Source organism: Mixophyes fleayi, chromosome 11 (assembly GCF_038048845.1).
Source record: "Mixophyes fleayi isolate aMixFle1 chromosome 11, aMixFle1.hap1, whole genome shotgun sequence".
NCBI lineage: Eukaryota > Metazoa > Chordata > Amphibia > Anura > Limnodynastidae > Mixophyes > Mixophyes fleayi.
Genome location: NC_134412.1, coordinates 87453332 through 87469639, shown reverse-complemented (window position 1 = coordinate 87469639; position 16308 = coordinate 87453332). Strand labels below are relative to the sequence as shown.

The 16308-nt window shown below is 44.1% G+C and overlaps 1 protein-coding gene across 1 annotated transcript; it reads left to right on the top strand.

The window, feature by feature from the left end:
- The first annotated feature begins 1419 nt into the window (after positions 1-1419).
- Positions 1420-9868, top strand: LOC142107023 (tumor protein p73-like). The gene is made up of 2 exons (XM_075190147.1): positions 1420-1510; positions 8940-9868. The coding sequence occupies exons 1-2, from the start codon at positions 1505-1507 to the stop codon at positions 9258-9260; spliced, it is 327 nt and encodes a 108-aa protein (XP_075046248.1). The 5' UTR covers positions 1420-1504; the 3' UTR covers positions 9261-9868.
- The last annotated feature ends 6440 nt before the right edge of the window (positions 9869-16308 follow it).

The following is a 16308-nucleotide window of genomic DNA, read 5'->3' as shown; positions in this document are numbered from 1 at the left end:
CAAAGGAAATTGGCCAGGGAGCCATATTTCCTCCGTAGACGTTCAACAGCTCGAGTGCACTTCTGAAGGAAGCGGGTACATTTAGAGTGCCAAGGTTGGGGTAGCCGACGGCGGCAGTTAACACAAGAGCCTGGGGCAACGACATCCGTAACATTGGTGAGGGAGAGGTTATAGAGGGAGGTAAACCGATCGTGGCAGACCAGGGTAGGAAGTGGGCCGAGAAGAGTGTCCAGAGAAGAGGACAAGCTGGTAGGATCCAGAGCATCAAGGTTGCGCTTGGTGAGGGTGGATTCAGGCAGCAGGGTTACAGGGGGGGGGATGACAGAGTAAAGGTGAGGAGGTGGAGGTCAGAGAGCAGAAAGGGCTAATTAGACAAGTGGGAAAAAGGACAAAGATCCTACCTACTGCAACGATCCAGATTCGGACAGTGCTCGCACAAAAACATTTATAAATCAGTGGGTGAGGTCATTCTACCCAAGTTCAACCGCAAAAATTGATTCTCATTTACAAGAGCCAGCTGTTTTGCGTCCATAACCAAAACTCAGGAGAATGAAGCCCATCGACTCGCCGCCGACTAGTGACGTCGCCCAATCCGCAAAGCATTGCGCAGACGATGGGTAAACCCGACGCGCCAAACAAGTTCAAATAATAAAAAAGCCCTACTTTATGCAAGTCGCACACGTGGGGCCCGAGTCATTAAGGCAAGCAAAGGAGTAAATGTTCTCTGGGACAAACCACGTTACAATGTAAGGGGTGCAAATCAGTTTATTCTTTTGTACGCAAGTTAAATACCGGCTGTTTTTTCATCTAGCACGCAAATGCTTGCTCGTTTTATCATTACATTGAAATGTAAAGTTGATCTAGGACACGCCCTACCCAAACTATAAATCTGCCTCACGCTTTACATTTACCTCCCCCTCCGATACAACGTGGTTTTGCCCAGGTGCAAATGTTACTCCTTTTTTATGCTTTACTCTCCTTAATGACTCGGGCCCGTGGTGTACAAGTTATTGTGACCAACGAATCTAACGTATCTGCATGCTATACTTTAGCCCACACCAATAACTGTATCAATGTGACGCTGCCCCCAGTGGCCACATTATAAATTACGCGATTGTGTTTGCCAGCTACTGCTTTGGAACAAAGTTGCCGGCAGACGCGTTACCGCAAAGCCGTACAAAAACAGAATCGAGGACATTTTTATAAAACCTACCGCGCGGCTAACCGTACAAAAAAGGTTCTGGATTCCATAGCAACCGGTCGTCCGCTATACCGCACCGATGAAATGACGGAATCCGATTGGTCGCCAGGGGCCGTAACGCCGTTAGGTCGTGTCCCGTCGTAATAACCGTCGGTATGTTTGTTTGTGAGTAAATGTCGCTTTACGTTTCCCAACCTTTTTTTTTGTTTCTCCAGTTTTTTGACAGGATTGGGGTGTCCAAACTGCATCGAATATTTCACATCACAAGGTTTACAGAATATTTATCACCTGCAGAACCTAACTATGGAGGTAAAACTTCTTCTAACCAAGTCGACCGAAAAGCACATAGCTACGCTGCTTTATAATGCGATTCGATGAGACGACAGGGTTCGCGCGCTAACTTTGCCTATAGGTGCAAAATGTGCGCCCAACCAAAACAACCAATCGGCAATTAGCATCTATTGGTCTACCGAGTGTTATATATTTCAAAGCTGCTTTCCGATTGGTCGGTATTGGCTTAGTGCAAAAGTTGCACCTAAATCTAGTTTAGTAAATTAAGCTTAATATAAGGAATAGCTCATTTGTAGTCTGAATAATCCTAACCCGAGATATCTTTCCATTGTTTGACATTTAAAATACTCTTTATTCCTTCTTCTGTGCTTCATAACCACATTCGCCAATCGTGTTCAACTATAGTCTGCAAACCTGCTGTATTTCCTCACGACAGGAGAAAGATAAAACAACAACACATTTAAGACAAAGTCGCTTGTTGTTACAGTTTCAACCCCAATTTTCTAGAAACAAGGAACGCCTAGTGCGTTGGACCGATCGGCCCGTACGTACTCAGGGCCCACATCTTACCCGTATGCGGCGAGGCAGCCATTTTGTGTGCTTAAGAAGAGTACAACCTAGTAATTCACTAGGAGTCAGCGAGGCAGCCATTGTTGCAAATATTACTTCGGCCCACAAAATGGCAGCTTCCATCCTGCGTAGGCGACACATTAACTTAAAATAAAGTCGAATGAATGGGCCAGTAATAACAGTCACAGACACATAAGTCAGAGACTCAATAAACAGTAGCAATAGGAGAGAACAACCGGGAATGATTGGTACACTCTGCGCACGGGAAAACTGTGGTGTCGCCCCCAGCAACAAATCAGATGTTAGCTTTTAACTTCTTAACTGCTGTACGCCAAAGACAGAGAGATTCTGATTGGTTGCCGCGAGCGACGCCAGATTTCACGTGCGCTACACTGGTTCTGATAAATGTCTAAAAACGCTTCGCCAATAGTTTGGAAACGGCATAAAACGTTTACATATCTATTCGGCAATGCTGTCGTTTTGTCTGGATCAGTGTTCCTCGTCTTCCTAAATAAGTTTGTACCCGCAGCCTGACCCAAGCTTAGTAACAGACACCGGAGGTTCTCTCAAATGCTCTAGACTTTGGATTCGACATCCATGTTTACGTCTGCTAAATACGTCTACGGTCAAATGGACTCTTAAATGGCCTCTAATCTCTAATATGCATAACTGAAATGTAGGTTTGAACATAGAATTATTACGGGGATAATTGTCAAATCTCACAGAAAGTCTATATGAATTGTTAAAACAAATATCCCCGTAGACTAGAGCTGCAGCTCTCATTTCGGTGGCCTTCCACGTTTACACTGGCTGTATTATTATAACGTAGCCGACGGGGTTATCATTACCGTAGATTTGTAAGGCGACACAGTGCTCCGCAGCGCCGTACAGTAGGGAAAACAGGACATACAAAAAACAGGGACATACAAGACAGACAGAATAATTGCAGACGTGAAAACGAGTGTACGGAGGACCCCGCACTCACATTCTGAGCGGAAGAGGGCGCAGCTGAAACAGGAAGAGCGGCTCCAAGTGGAGATTGGGACACCTGTGAGGGTGCATTACTGTGAAGAGTGGTCTCTGGGATAAGCTCACCTCTAAACAAATTAGATGGGTTTTCAGAGAGCGTCTAAAGATTTGAAGGCTGTGGGAGAGTCCGATTGAGCGTGGCAGGGAATCCCATAAGTGGGGAGCAGCGCGGGAGAAGTCTTGTAGGTGGGAGTGAGAGGTGGTTACCAGAGACGAGACAAGGCGCAGGTCAGACAGAGGTAGATCTAAGAGGGCGGGAGGGAGAGCATTTTGAAATGAAATTTGAGATGTATGCAGGGGTGGTGTTGTTGAGGGCTTTGTAGATAAGGGTGAGTAATTTGATTTGGATTCTTTAGGACACAGGGAGCCAGTGTAGGGATTTACAAAGTGCTGCAGCAGAAGTGGAGCGGTGAGAGAGGGAGATCAGTCTTGTGGCAGCATTTGGGATGGATTGAAGTGTGGATATACGGGTGTCGGGAATTCCAGATAGCAGGAGTTTACAATAAATGATTATGAAGAATGGTCAAGACAGGAGACGATGAGAGAATGGATAAGAGTTTGGGTAGCATTCCGAGTAAGAAAAGGGCGTATGTTATTAAAGTGGAGTAGACGGGACCGGGAGAGAATCGGGATGTGAGGAATAAAGCAGAGGGTGGAGTCAAATGTGACACCGAGGCAGCGGGCTTGGGAAACCGAAGAAATTGATGTGTTGGAGACCGTGAGGTAAATTTGAGGGCAAGTGGTGACTCTGGCAGGAGGAAAGATAAAAACCTCTGTTTTGGACGTGTTGAGCTTCAGGTAGCGTTGGGACGTCCATGCGGAGATAGCAGAAAGACAGTCGGTCGCGTGAGATAGCACAGAAGGAGAGAGGTCAGGGGAAGAGATAAAGATTTGGGTTTCCTAAGCATAGAGGTGGTACTGGAGGCCGAACGAGCAAATTATTGCTCCGAGAGAAGAGGTGTACAATAGAAAAAGTAAAGGGCCAAGAACGGATAGTGGGAGTGGAGGGGAGGATGCGCCAGACGTGGAAATACTAAAGGCACGGTTCAATAGGTAGGAAGCAAACCAGGAAAGAACTGTGTCACAAAGACCAATGGAGTGAAGGGTGTGTAGGAGAAGAGGGTGACCGACGGTGTCAAAAGCAGCAGAGAGGTCCAGGAGAATGAGTACGGAGAAATGACTCTTAGACTTTGCAGTAAATAGATCATTGATCGCTTTTGTTAGAGCGGTTTCAGTGGAACGTTGGGGCCGGAAGCCTGACTGCATGGAGTCGAAAATGGATTGAGAGGAGAGAAAACGAGACAGGCGTTTGTACGCTAATCTCTCAAGTAGTTTGGAGGCAAAGGGGAGGAGAGAAATAGGGCGGTAGTTGGAGATTAGAGGCTGGATCGAGAGATGGTTTCTTTAGAATTGGTGAAATGAGCACAGGTTTAAAGGAGGATGAAATGTACCCGTGGAGAGAGACAGGTTGAAGAGGTGAGCTAACGGTGGACATGCGGAGGAGGAGAGGGATTAGAGTAGTTGGGAAGGAATAGGGTCGATGGGACAGGTTGTAGGATGAGATGATAAGATGAGTGCAGAGACTTTGTCTTCGGTTACTGGAGAGAATGAATTATGGGTGGATGGGGGAGTGTAGGTAAAGGTGGGTAGAATGAGTGGAATTTGGCATTAGGAAATATCTTGTGGAATGGTGTCGATTTTTCCTTTTGAAGTAAGTGGCAAAATCACGGGCTGTGAGGGAGGAAGGGGAGGGAGGTGCAGGTGAGCAGAGAAGTGAGTTGAAGGTGGCAAAGAGGTGACGTCTGTTAGAAGACTGGGTGCATATTAGAGATTTGAAGAATGTTTGTTTGCCAATCGAAAGGGCAGTGCTGTAAAATGAAAGGATGTATTTAGAGCGGAGGGAATCGGGATAGGAACGAGATTTCCTTCAGTGGTGCTCTGCAGTGCAGGAGCACTGTTGCAGGTAGCGGGTCTGTTTGGTGCGCCACGGTTGTGGTTTGGATCGTCGGAGACTATATTTAGTAGCTGGAACTGCGTTGTCTAGGGCTGAAGTGAGTGTTTTGTTGCAGAAAGAGGCAGCCTGATTAGGACAGGACAATGCAGTCATAGGAAAAAGCAGTTTTTTGAGTGAAAATGAGAAGTGGATTGGGTTAAGAGTACTTAGGTTTCGTTGTGTACGTGTGGATATGAGAGCAGGGGGAGGGCGTTAGGTCAGGTGAGGCTGAAAGAAAGGAGGTTGTGGTCGGACAGTGGGAAGGCTAAATTGGAGAAACTAGAGATGGAGCGGTAGCGGGAGAAGACAAGGTCAATGAAGTGTTCTTCACAGTGGGTGGGAGATGAGGTCCATTGGGAGAGATCAAAGGAGGAAGTAAGTGAAAGAAGTTTAGTGCCATAAGAGACGGTGGGATTATCAATGGGAATGTGGAAATGCCTAGTACCAGAGAGTAGGCAGATCAAATGATAGCAAAAAAGCGAGCCGGGCCGCAAAGTTGTCAAGGATTTGGGAAACTGGACCTGGGTCCAGATAATGACGGCAGCGCAAAGGTGGAGAGGATAAAATAGACGGAGAGTTTGGACGCCAAAGGAAGAGAACGAGAGGGAGGGTTCGCAGGATATGAACATGAAGGGTGTCATCTCTAGTTCAGAGTGTTAAATGTCACGAGTACAACCTGACCGCTGGTTCCTGTAGATACCCGGCGGTTTGGACCGCACAGATGTCAGATAATAAGAGGTATAGCATTGACGAGACATTTTATAGCATTGATTACAGTGTTACGTGGTGGCTGGTCATGTTTCAGGAAACATGAACACATTACTGATGAAATCACACTTGTGCGCTCAGTTTGGATACTAACTATGGCCATTTGCTTCCCGTTACTAATCGTAAACTAATGCACGACGACGACATTTAATCTAAGCGCGTTTACGGTGACCAAAGTTGCTGGTCCGTTGTGCCGAGCATGGGACTGACTGCACTCACTTTTTCTTTTGTCTGCAATCTCAAAAATTTAGGTTAAAGCCACAGCATAATTGATTACCTTTTCCGTAGGCAACAGAAGCACTGCAATACCAATATTAGATGACATTTTGTTTGGAATATATAACAACATTTGCAGTTATATCATCAGGGGACTGGATAGCAAATTTTAGTCCGGGGACAGGGGGGGGGGACGGGGGGGGTTGGCAAAACTTGGCTCAAAAAATGCAGACAGCACAGTGACCCGGGCCAAGGTAGCTCTCCCCTGGATGTGATATACACATAGCAGTCAAATTCCAACAGAGGCATTTAAAGCATTTGGAGGATACTTTGTTTCAGACTGGAACTGGCTCTTCCTGTTGTTAATCTGCAGTTTATCAAACGACAGAGACAGACAAAGTGGGAGTATTACGTAGGTACACACTTCCCTATGACCAAATATTAAAACGATGTAAAGTTTATTGATGGGCATTAAAATTCATAGTATACCCGTCTTATTCTTCTAGAGTTAAAAACGTCAAACAAAAAGTCAAAGAAATAGTTTATCAGAAAAAAAAAAGCCGCTTTCCAAAATATAACGATAGTAAATGTAGGATAAATGTAGGATAATTCTCCTTCTTTTAATTACATATAAGAAAGGTCCTCGTTCCGCCTGCTATTTTATATCTGACAATACGTGTAGAGTCGTCGGCATTGGCACAAACTTTTATCAAATTCCTCCGTGTATTCATCATAATCATCATCATCATTTATTTATATAGCGTCACTAATTCCGCAGCGCTGTACAGAGAACTCGCTCACATCGGTCCCTGCCCCGTTGGAGCTTACAGTCTAAATTCCCTAATATAGAAACACACTCATACACAGACAGAGAGGGAGACAGACTAGGGTAAATTTTGATAGCAGCCAATTAACCTACTAGTATGTTTTTGGAGTGTGGGAGGAAACCAGAGCACCCGGAGGAAACCCACGCAAACACAGGGAGAACATACAAACTCCACACAGATAAGGCCATGGTCGGGAATCGAACTCATGACCCCAGTTCTGTGAGGCAGAAGTGCTAACCACTAGGCTAACGGATAAGCAAACGCATGTGAATACCAATATCATGCGTGCAAACGTCAGATACGATATACGATCCTCGCCGACGAGCTATGAATTTTAATGCGCATCAATAAACCTGGGTGTAATTTTAACATTTGCCCATAGCGGAGTGTGCACCTACATAATACACCTTTGTCTCTCTCTTTAAGTTGATTACCTATGGTATAGGGCGGTGATGGCTAACCTGTGACACTCCAGGTGTCAGGTGACAGGTGTCACTCCATGCTCTGCCAGTAGATAGCTGGCAAAGCATGCTGGGGCTTGTAGTTTTGCAACACCTGGAGTGTCACAGGTTAGCCATCACTGGTATAGGGTGTTAAGTCAGCACCTCCCGGCACTATCGGTAAAAGAGAATTGATCGGTCATTAATTCTAGTGCTGCTATTTTGCACCTGTAAAAACAACATACGTAACCTGCAGCTAAACCGCTATCTGGAGATGTAAGTCCACGTATTGAAGAGCAGATCAAAAGAACACTAATTTTACTTTGCCCTGACAATATACAATGTGCACAAGTGTGAGGCGGACTGAAATTGGAAGGTATTAGAAAGAGGTACCGTGGTAGATATTATCAAACCTTCTAAAAAGGAAAAGAGGTGTTGCCCATAGCAACCAATAAGATTCTAGCTACCATTTATCTGCTACATTCTACAGCACGATAGCTAGGATTGGTTGCTATGGGCAACACCTTTTTCCCTTTTATAGAAGGTATGAAAAATCTACCCCCCTAAAAAAGGCATTAATGTGTTGAAATATAGGTGTGGCCCGGGGTGTTTTCCTGATGTGAAACGGAACTGCGTTTCTTCTGTAGGGCATTTTTGGAAAAAAAGTGCCAGGTTGTCCACCCAGAAAGATCAGCCCTGCGTATGGCTAAAGTATTATGCCCTATCTGATCCCCTGCGCAGCCATAAACGTTAGTATACGAAGAGTGTTCGGGTTTTCAAAACGCATCTTGCTCTAACCGTTGGGAAAGCTTACAGTGAGCGCTAAATGCAGATAACAAACGCATGTTAATTGATAATGAAGGTGGACCGTTTTACAAACCGACGCCGACCTTCCTACGCCTTACCTTAACCGTGGCCGTTCCTTCTACGGCAGGGACGGCCAACCTGACGCATTTCAAAGGACGCGCGCGCGGCCTTCCCCGATGGTTACGACAAGATGTGTTCCTAAAACCATTCGTTACAAGAATTAAAAAATAAATAAAATAAAAACCAAAATGACCTTGGCATCCCCATCTTTCATCCCAAAACGCCCCTTCGCTTGCTCCAAATTCTGCAAAAGAGTTGTGGAATTCACCAGGTGACCGCGCACACTCCTACAGATAACGAGACTGAACAAGAGGTTCAGAGAGCTGGGAGACAAGGGTGAGGTGTCATGAGACCACCTGTTGACCGCACCTGTCCTACGTGAACTTTATCCTCTGTATCGTAGGGGGTTCCTGAAGAAATCGGGCTTCCGTAGAGGTGCCCTTTATCTAGAGTAGGCCAATAACAGATGCCTACGTAGGCTACAGTAATCTCTGTGTGATAACGATTTGGCCCTTCAAATGCCCACAACCATAACTGTGCATTGTCGGGACCGACGTTGCCAAAATTGGTTCCGTCTTTGTGGGGGGACCGACGTTAAGGTAAAGGGTAGCAAAGGAGCCGAGGGTAGGTTCTTAGCATTTTCAACTAAACGGCGGAATTTTACTTTTAACGTTACCGATAAGTTTTCGGAAAATATTTCACGCCTTCTGACTATTGTTTCCGTCTCGTTCTTGCAGGATCTCGGAGCGCTGAAGATTCCGGAGCACTACAAAGCCGTGATCTGGAGAGGAATCCAAGAGCTGAACAAAAGCCACGACTACGGCGCCCAGCAGCTCATCCGCTCCAGCAGTAACGCCTCCACCATTTCCATTGGCAGCTCCGGTGAGCTCCAGCGCCAGCGCGTTATGGAGGCTGTACATTTCCGCGTGCGGCACACCATCACCATTCCCAACCGTAGCGGAGCCGACGACTGGGCAGACTTTGGTTTTGATTTACCTGACTGCAAGTCGCGCAAACAATCCATAAAGGAAGAGTTTGCGGAATCCGATATCAACTAATATAAGCCTGTAAAACGGAGAGCCGGGGACAAAACGGTCCTAAAAGTAAAGATACCCTTTGTCTCGAGTTTGATAAAGCCAAAACCCGACGGCGGGGCCGTAAGCCCAGGATAGCTTTCTAGGGGTAACGTCTTAGACGGGTCTTAAACGAGCGCACGTTTGGTGGCTTTCGAGGCAGGGTAAATGATAAGGGGGATCGTCTGAGATTCGTTATTTGTAGATATTTTTGGTAGATCAGTCTTTTGGAGTTGGAAGCACGGCGGCCAAATGAACTGGACGACGTAAACCTCGGTTGATACCCCGAAAGTGAATATATTGTTCTTTTCTGTTAAGGCTACCGCCATTGAGGGGGTTCCCTGCGAAAATCGTCAAGACCTGTGGGTTCACGCAATTTGGGGAGACGCCTCTATCCCCAGACGTCTGCCATTGGTTGGTACGGAACACACTTTAAAGAGGACAAAACGGATGGCTCTACTTCCCCGACGAACTGCCAAAAACAAAAAAAAAAGTATTTTACCAGTGTCTTTTAATTGTGCGTGTGATGTTAAAGACGTTTCGTATGGGTTTTTAAGAACGTGTTTTCAAACGAAACACGACGTTCGAGGTAAAGAACCGCACCGAAAATGGTGTATTTAAGTGTAAAAAAGAAAAAATACAAAAACACAATACGTTGGTTCAGTCAATTCAGCTGCGTTTTAGGGGCACAAAAATACACCTGTAATTTATGACTGTGACCTATTGTACTTCATGTAAATATGACCCTTATTCCCAAATCCTCTAATATTTTCATTTATTTTATTTATATCTGTAATATAAAACATTCATCGCCTCTAGACTGATAAAAGGGGGAGCCCGGAATTACATAGTGCTCGGCATTCTGTTCCGTGAGGCTTCCCAATGTGCGGATGGGATTAAATAAAAAAACAACAAATATACAATGTATACTGTATTATTAATTCACTGTTTTTTTTTTTTTTTATATGTGGCTATATTTAATTTTGTTCATTTGTTTTTCTTTTCTCATGTCATTAAATGAGAGGATGGAGATGTTGTGCTTATATTCTTCAGAAAGGAAACCCTTTGTGGCGTTCAAAAACGGAATATAAATTGGGAGAAATGCTGGTGATCGGATGTTGTATTTATGTCGTTGTAAATAGTAAAACGCACGTGGCGGCATTGTGCTTCTGTTACGCCGGGGAGATGTTTTAAAGGGCACCTGTTCCGCCCCCCGAATGGACAGTTTCCTGATAGCGTTTGTAGCTCACTTTTGATCTTCGTTACCGCATTTTAAACTTGTGCATTTTTAAATTTGGACCTTTCGGTTCCTATCGGTGTTTGCTCTCTGAAGCCAACAGCTCTAGTATGCAAATTAGAGGGAGGGGTCAACTGCAACCGCATTCTAGTGGGTTCAACGCAGCAACGATTGCAGCTGTGGAAAAGATTAACGCTCCGTCATTAAAGATAAACAATTTCATGTTTCAAAAAGATCTCCATATAGGGATATTTCCTTTAAACGGTTTGGTTTTTCTGGAAAAATAGCTAGCGTTCAAATGGGCGTATTCAATTGTCAGCGTTAACGCTGCAAAACAAGCGCTCGAAAAATATTACCGTTTATACGGTAATTACTCGCTCAATATCAGCTCGCAGCTCCCTGAGCAGCGAGCTGAAATTGAGCGAGTAAATTACCGTATGAACGGTAATTACGCGCAATATTACCGTATAAACAAGAATATTTTTCGAGCGCTCGTTTTGCAGCGTTAACGCTGACAATTGAATACGCCCCAAAGTGCACATCTGACAGCATATTATAACAGACTACAACCGGTTGAGAACAAATCTTAGGTTAGTTTAATAACATCATTTTACACATAATTCTGCATTTCGTACGGCATAATTCGTGACGGTACGCGTCAAACGTTAGAAAACGGCAGAATTGTTCTGCAATTCTACATATCTGTAAACTGCAAAGGCTTCCTTTATCAAATGAGAAACACAAAAAGCATGCAACGATAACTAATCACTGTAAAGTAGAACGCTGTAACACTCTTTACATTTAGATATTAGTGCCTGGAATGGAGATCTGCAAAATGACAGCTGTTGCTCAAATAACACACTTAGGGGGGACATTTATGAAATCGGTTCTATAAAAGGTGGTGTAACCTGTAACAACCCACCAGACTTTTGCTTTCGTCATCTTAACTGTGCTAGAAAACTAATTGAAGAAATCTGGTTGCGATGGACAACACGACCTTTTCTACATAGAGTAATTCCAGCCACTACAGTCCGTGTGCTAGATATGGGGGCTCGTCAGAGCTGGATTATGGTTCTGGGGGGCCCCATATTGTCGAATATGATATTCATTTTAAACAAATAAACAGGCAATGCTATGTGCACTAATGTTAGATGCACACAACTCTGCCTTCACAAGCATAACAGTGTGTAGTAGGACATACCTCCCAACTGTCCTTGTAGTCAGACCAAATCCTGACTAAGTGAGACAGTCACCCAAATTCTGGACATTCCCACCATATTGAGAACAGTTGGAAGATGGTCCTGGTCTCTCCTACCTGCTGTTGTCACTTTCACCACCTGTGGCTGCTGGTGTCTTAAGCTCAGTTGCTGCTTGTGTAGATTCTGGAATGTCGAGACCCTATTTTGAAACAAAAACAGGTACATAAAGTTTAGGAGTCCCCAAAGAGTCCTGTTAATAAATCAATAGCACCCCCTTTAATAATTAGGCCTCCCTCCCTGCAACCAGCCCCAAATTTGGAATTAAATTAATACTATTCACTTTTAATAATAGAACTATTTTCCCCAAGCAGCCCCGACATTATATTAATAGCGTACACATTTAATAAACTTATTTCCCTCCCCACCAAACAGCCTGGTATAAATGAATAGCATTTACATGTAATAAATAAACCTATTTTTCAAAACCATTGCCAACATTTTATAATTCATATTCACATTTAATAAATAGCACTCCTTCTCCCCAAACTCAAGCACACATTAAATTCCTCACAATCACTCCACAAATAATTAACAAAATAACCTTACTATATGTAAGTATATATTGGTTATCCCTAACAGCCTAGTCCAGCTAAGCACTAGCAGGCCTGATTTGTTGCAAGGCAACAGAGCTAGCATGGAGGCATATTACATTTTGTACGTTATACGTTTCCATATAAAGAAAGTGTATGTCCACTTTAGGAGAGCTAACAGAATGAGTGGCCATAATTTTGTCATTTTTCCCATAATGCCCACTTTTAGAAATGCTACTTCCCTGGGGCATGGAGAGAGGGTCCACAATAAATAGACAATCTAGGTCTGAGCACATCGTACTTCTCTGTTCTCCATTTATATCCCCAACATCCCACTCCTCAATCCTCTTCTTCATCTTAATCCTCTATCTTCCCTCTCACTCCTCATTCCCCACCTACTTAGCATCTTCAACCCCCTTCTCATCAGCGTTGGTTTCCCTTCCTGGGTTGTCACTCTGCAACCCCCTCTATGTGTATAATCACATCCTCCTTGTCCATAAATCACCCCCTCTCCTTGTCCATAAATCACCCCTTCTCCTTGTCCATAAATCACCCCCTCTCCTTGTTCACAATTATCCCCTTCATTTTCATAATCACCTCCTCCTCTGGCTGAAACACACACAGTCACACACACAGAAAGTCTCACACACACACAGTCACACAAACACACACACACACAGAAAGTCTCACACACACACACACAGAAAGTCTCACACACAGTCACACACACACACAGTCACACAAACACACACACACACACACAGAAAGTCTCACACACACACACAGTCTCACACACACACAGTCACACAAACACACACACACAGAAAGTCTCACACACACACACACACACACAGAAGGTCTCACACACACACAGTCACACAAACACACACACACAAAGTCTCACACACACACAGTCACACACACAGAAAGTCACACACACACACACAACAGATCTTAACTTACCTTATCCCCCACAGACAGGCAGGGCAGCTCTTCTCTGCTCCTCCTCACACTGTCATCTACACGCAACTAAGAAAACCCAGAACTCTCAAAAATAAAATAAAAGCAAAAGCTTACCTGTGCTTATAGTGCCGACAGAGCACTTAAAAACGGAACCCTGTGCTGCCCCCTGTAGACTGACATTTGGGGGCAGCAAAAAGAGCCACAGCTGGTCCGGGGGCCCCCTGAGAGAGGGGGGCCCAGGGCACATGCCCCCTGTGCCCCCCCTTAATCCGGCCCTGGGGCTCGTACCCAATGACTCAGGACCAGCGGGTCTCAGAGCCATTTAAAGTGATCATGCAAATCTTGTGTCATTTAGGGGCATATATTTAATTGTTGAATATCCCGCGGCCTTAGAATTATTACGGTAATAGTAAGCTGGACTTCGGCTCGCGGCTCCCTGACCTGCGAGCTGAAATCCAGCGAGAAAACTACCGTAATAACGGTAACAGTGCACGGAGCGCAAGATTCTCAGCCTTTCCGCCAACAATTGAATACGCCCCTTAGTGTCGTGTTTTAATAACATTTTTCACAAGTCACCAATTTTCAATTCGATTTTATTTTTCACAACCGTAATATAATTAGTTTGCAGACAACAGCGAATAATTAAACTAAATCCCACTATATAAAGGATGTTCATAAGCGTTTTAAAACAGATTGCTCACAAGTGTTAGCTGGATGTAGCCCCACTCCTCGGTCACCCTAACAGCCAATAATAACACTTTATGGGAAATTCAATTAGCCGCAAAGTGTCGCCAGAACGTCCGCGAGACGCTTTGCGGCGGCCATTTGACAGAAATCTCTGCTCCGCGGAGACGCCAGGGAAAACGAGTGGAGATTTCTGACAAATCTCCGACGCAAAACGTCTCGCGGACGTTCTGCAAACACTTTGCGGCTATTTGAATCTCCCCGTAAATGTCCTTAGATAGAATATTTATTAGGGAAAGCAGAATGCGAGATAAAATTGAGCTTTGTGAGTTTGAACACCAATATAAATGGCAGATCTGATGACTCTAAACCTGTCACTCTTTTAACAACAACAACTTGTCGCCTGTTTCTTAAAACAGAATTGATTTAAACTGCTCCTATAGTTCTGTCCCTGCACAAATTCTGGGAACCTTTAGCCATATACGGCAGAACATAAATTAAAGATTTAACGCTACACTATATCGCAACAAGTCAAAACACGTTTAACACATCGAGACACAATTATTATAGATGTACATTTTTGTAATACCAACAAAGTTTGCCAAATCACATTTGCAATGATAGGGTGTGGGGGGATATTTGTTACCCAATGTGAAACTAGGTGAATCCCTGTTATTCAAGTTCTATTTTAATAAGAGAATATATTCACCTCGGTATGTTTTACTCTGCGTCCCGCGGTGCAGAAAGACTGTCCAGCTTGTGCTCTCTCTCCTGCTCTGTAATTGAACATAAAACGCATCCATACAGACATATGCAGTTCTCTGTGTAGGTGCTAAGAGCTTCATATGCATTCAGCACAAACTTCACCTTTAACACATTTCTGCTTCATTAATACAGACATTAACGCATAACGCACAATAGACCGCGTTCCAACAATGGATCTGAAAATGCAACATTTACCTGCCGTAACATTGCATTATGTAAGGAAAATATCACTATACGTTAATAGTTATTACATGTTTAACATCTGGAGTTTAGGTAAAGCTAAATGCCTTCTGCTGGACCATTTTAAGTTTCAGAACCTCTCTCTTACTGGGAGCACAGAGACGCCCCCTAGTGGGTTTATATTGTAAACACATCTGCCAGGATAATACAATCCTCATCATCATCATTTATTTATATAGTGCTACTAATTCCGCAGCACTGTACAGAGAACTCACTCACATCAGTCTCTGCCCCTTTGCGCCTTAAAGTCTAAATTCCCTAACACACACACACACACACACAGACTAGGGTCAATTTGTTAGCAGCCAATTAACCTACCAGTACGTTTTTGGCGTGTGGGAGGAAACCGGAGCACCCGGAGGAAACCCACGCAAACACGGGGAGAACATACAAACTCCTCACAGATATGGCCATGGTCGGGCATTGAACTCATGAGTGCAATCCTCAGACAGCGGGTATAATTAATTACAGACTGGTCACAGGACATTATAACCGTCGTCTGTTCAGTGTTGCTAACCTACAGTTTCTAAGAGTCACAATTAGTTCTAAATATACAGCTTTGTGTACCATTATCCTTACCAAGCTACACATACACAATGAGATGGTCACAGCCAATTGAGACTTCCTAGGACCAACTGGCTGCAAATCACATTGCAAAGTGTCCGCCGATCACGATAAGCATCTAATCGGGATCTATCAGCTGTTATTAGAGATGGTAGTTAACATCTCATTATGAACGTGGATAACGTCTGACCGCGCTAACTGCGTCCTGTGGGATTTTACCGCTCAGCCTAATCGCTGAGTAGCCAAATCTGACAGAGGCGGAGGTCACATTTCCTATATAAGGAACGGTGCTTTCAGAAAAGCCCACTGTGTCTCTTAGGATTCTTTAGCAGAACCAAATAAAAACAAGCTGGGAACTTGGTGCACAAAAATATAATAGTTATGGTGTTCAGAACCGCATGAGGAACCTGGGATAAGCACGGATGTTGTTATGTGTTACTTATTCTGTACGAATGTAAAGGTCCACATATTTCACTCATTTATTTTTAAACGATAAGCTTTATTATTTAATGTTAAAGTATACCCGTTTCCTACACACCGTGGATGCAGCCAGTTGGTTGGTAGAATCAATATTCGGCCGATGCTCCTGGGGGGGTATATTTACTAAACTGTGGGTTTGAAACAATTGGAGATGTTGCCTATAGCAACCAATCAGATTCTAGTTATCATTTACTACATTCTACAAAATGACAGCTAGAATCTGATTGGTTGCTTTAGGCAACATCTACACTTTCACAATCCCGCAGCTTGATAAATTTACCCCCTGGAGAACGTCTAATCCGTTTATTGTT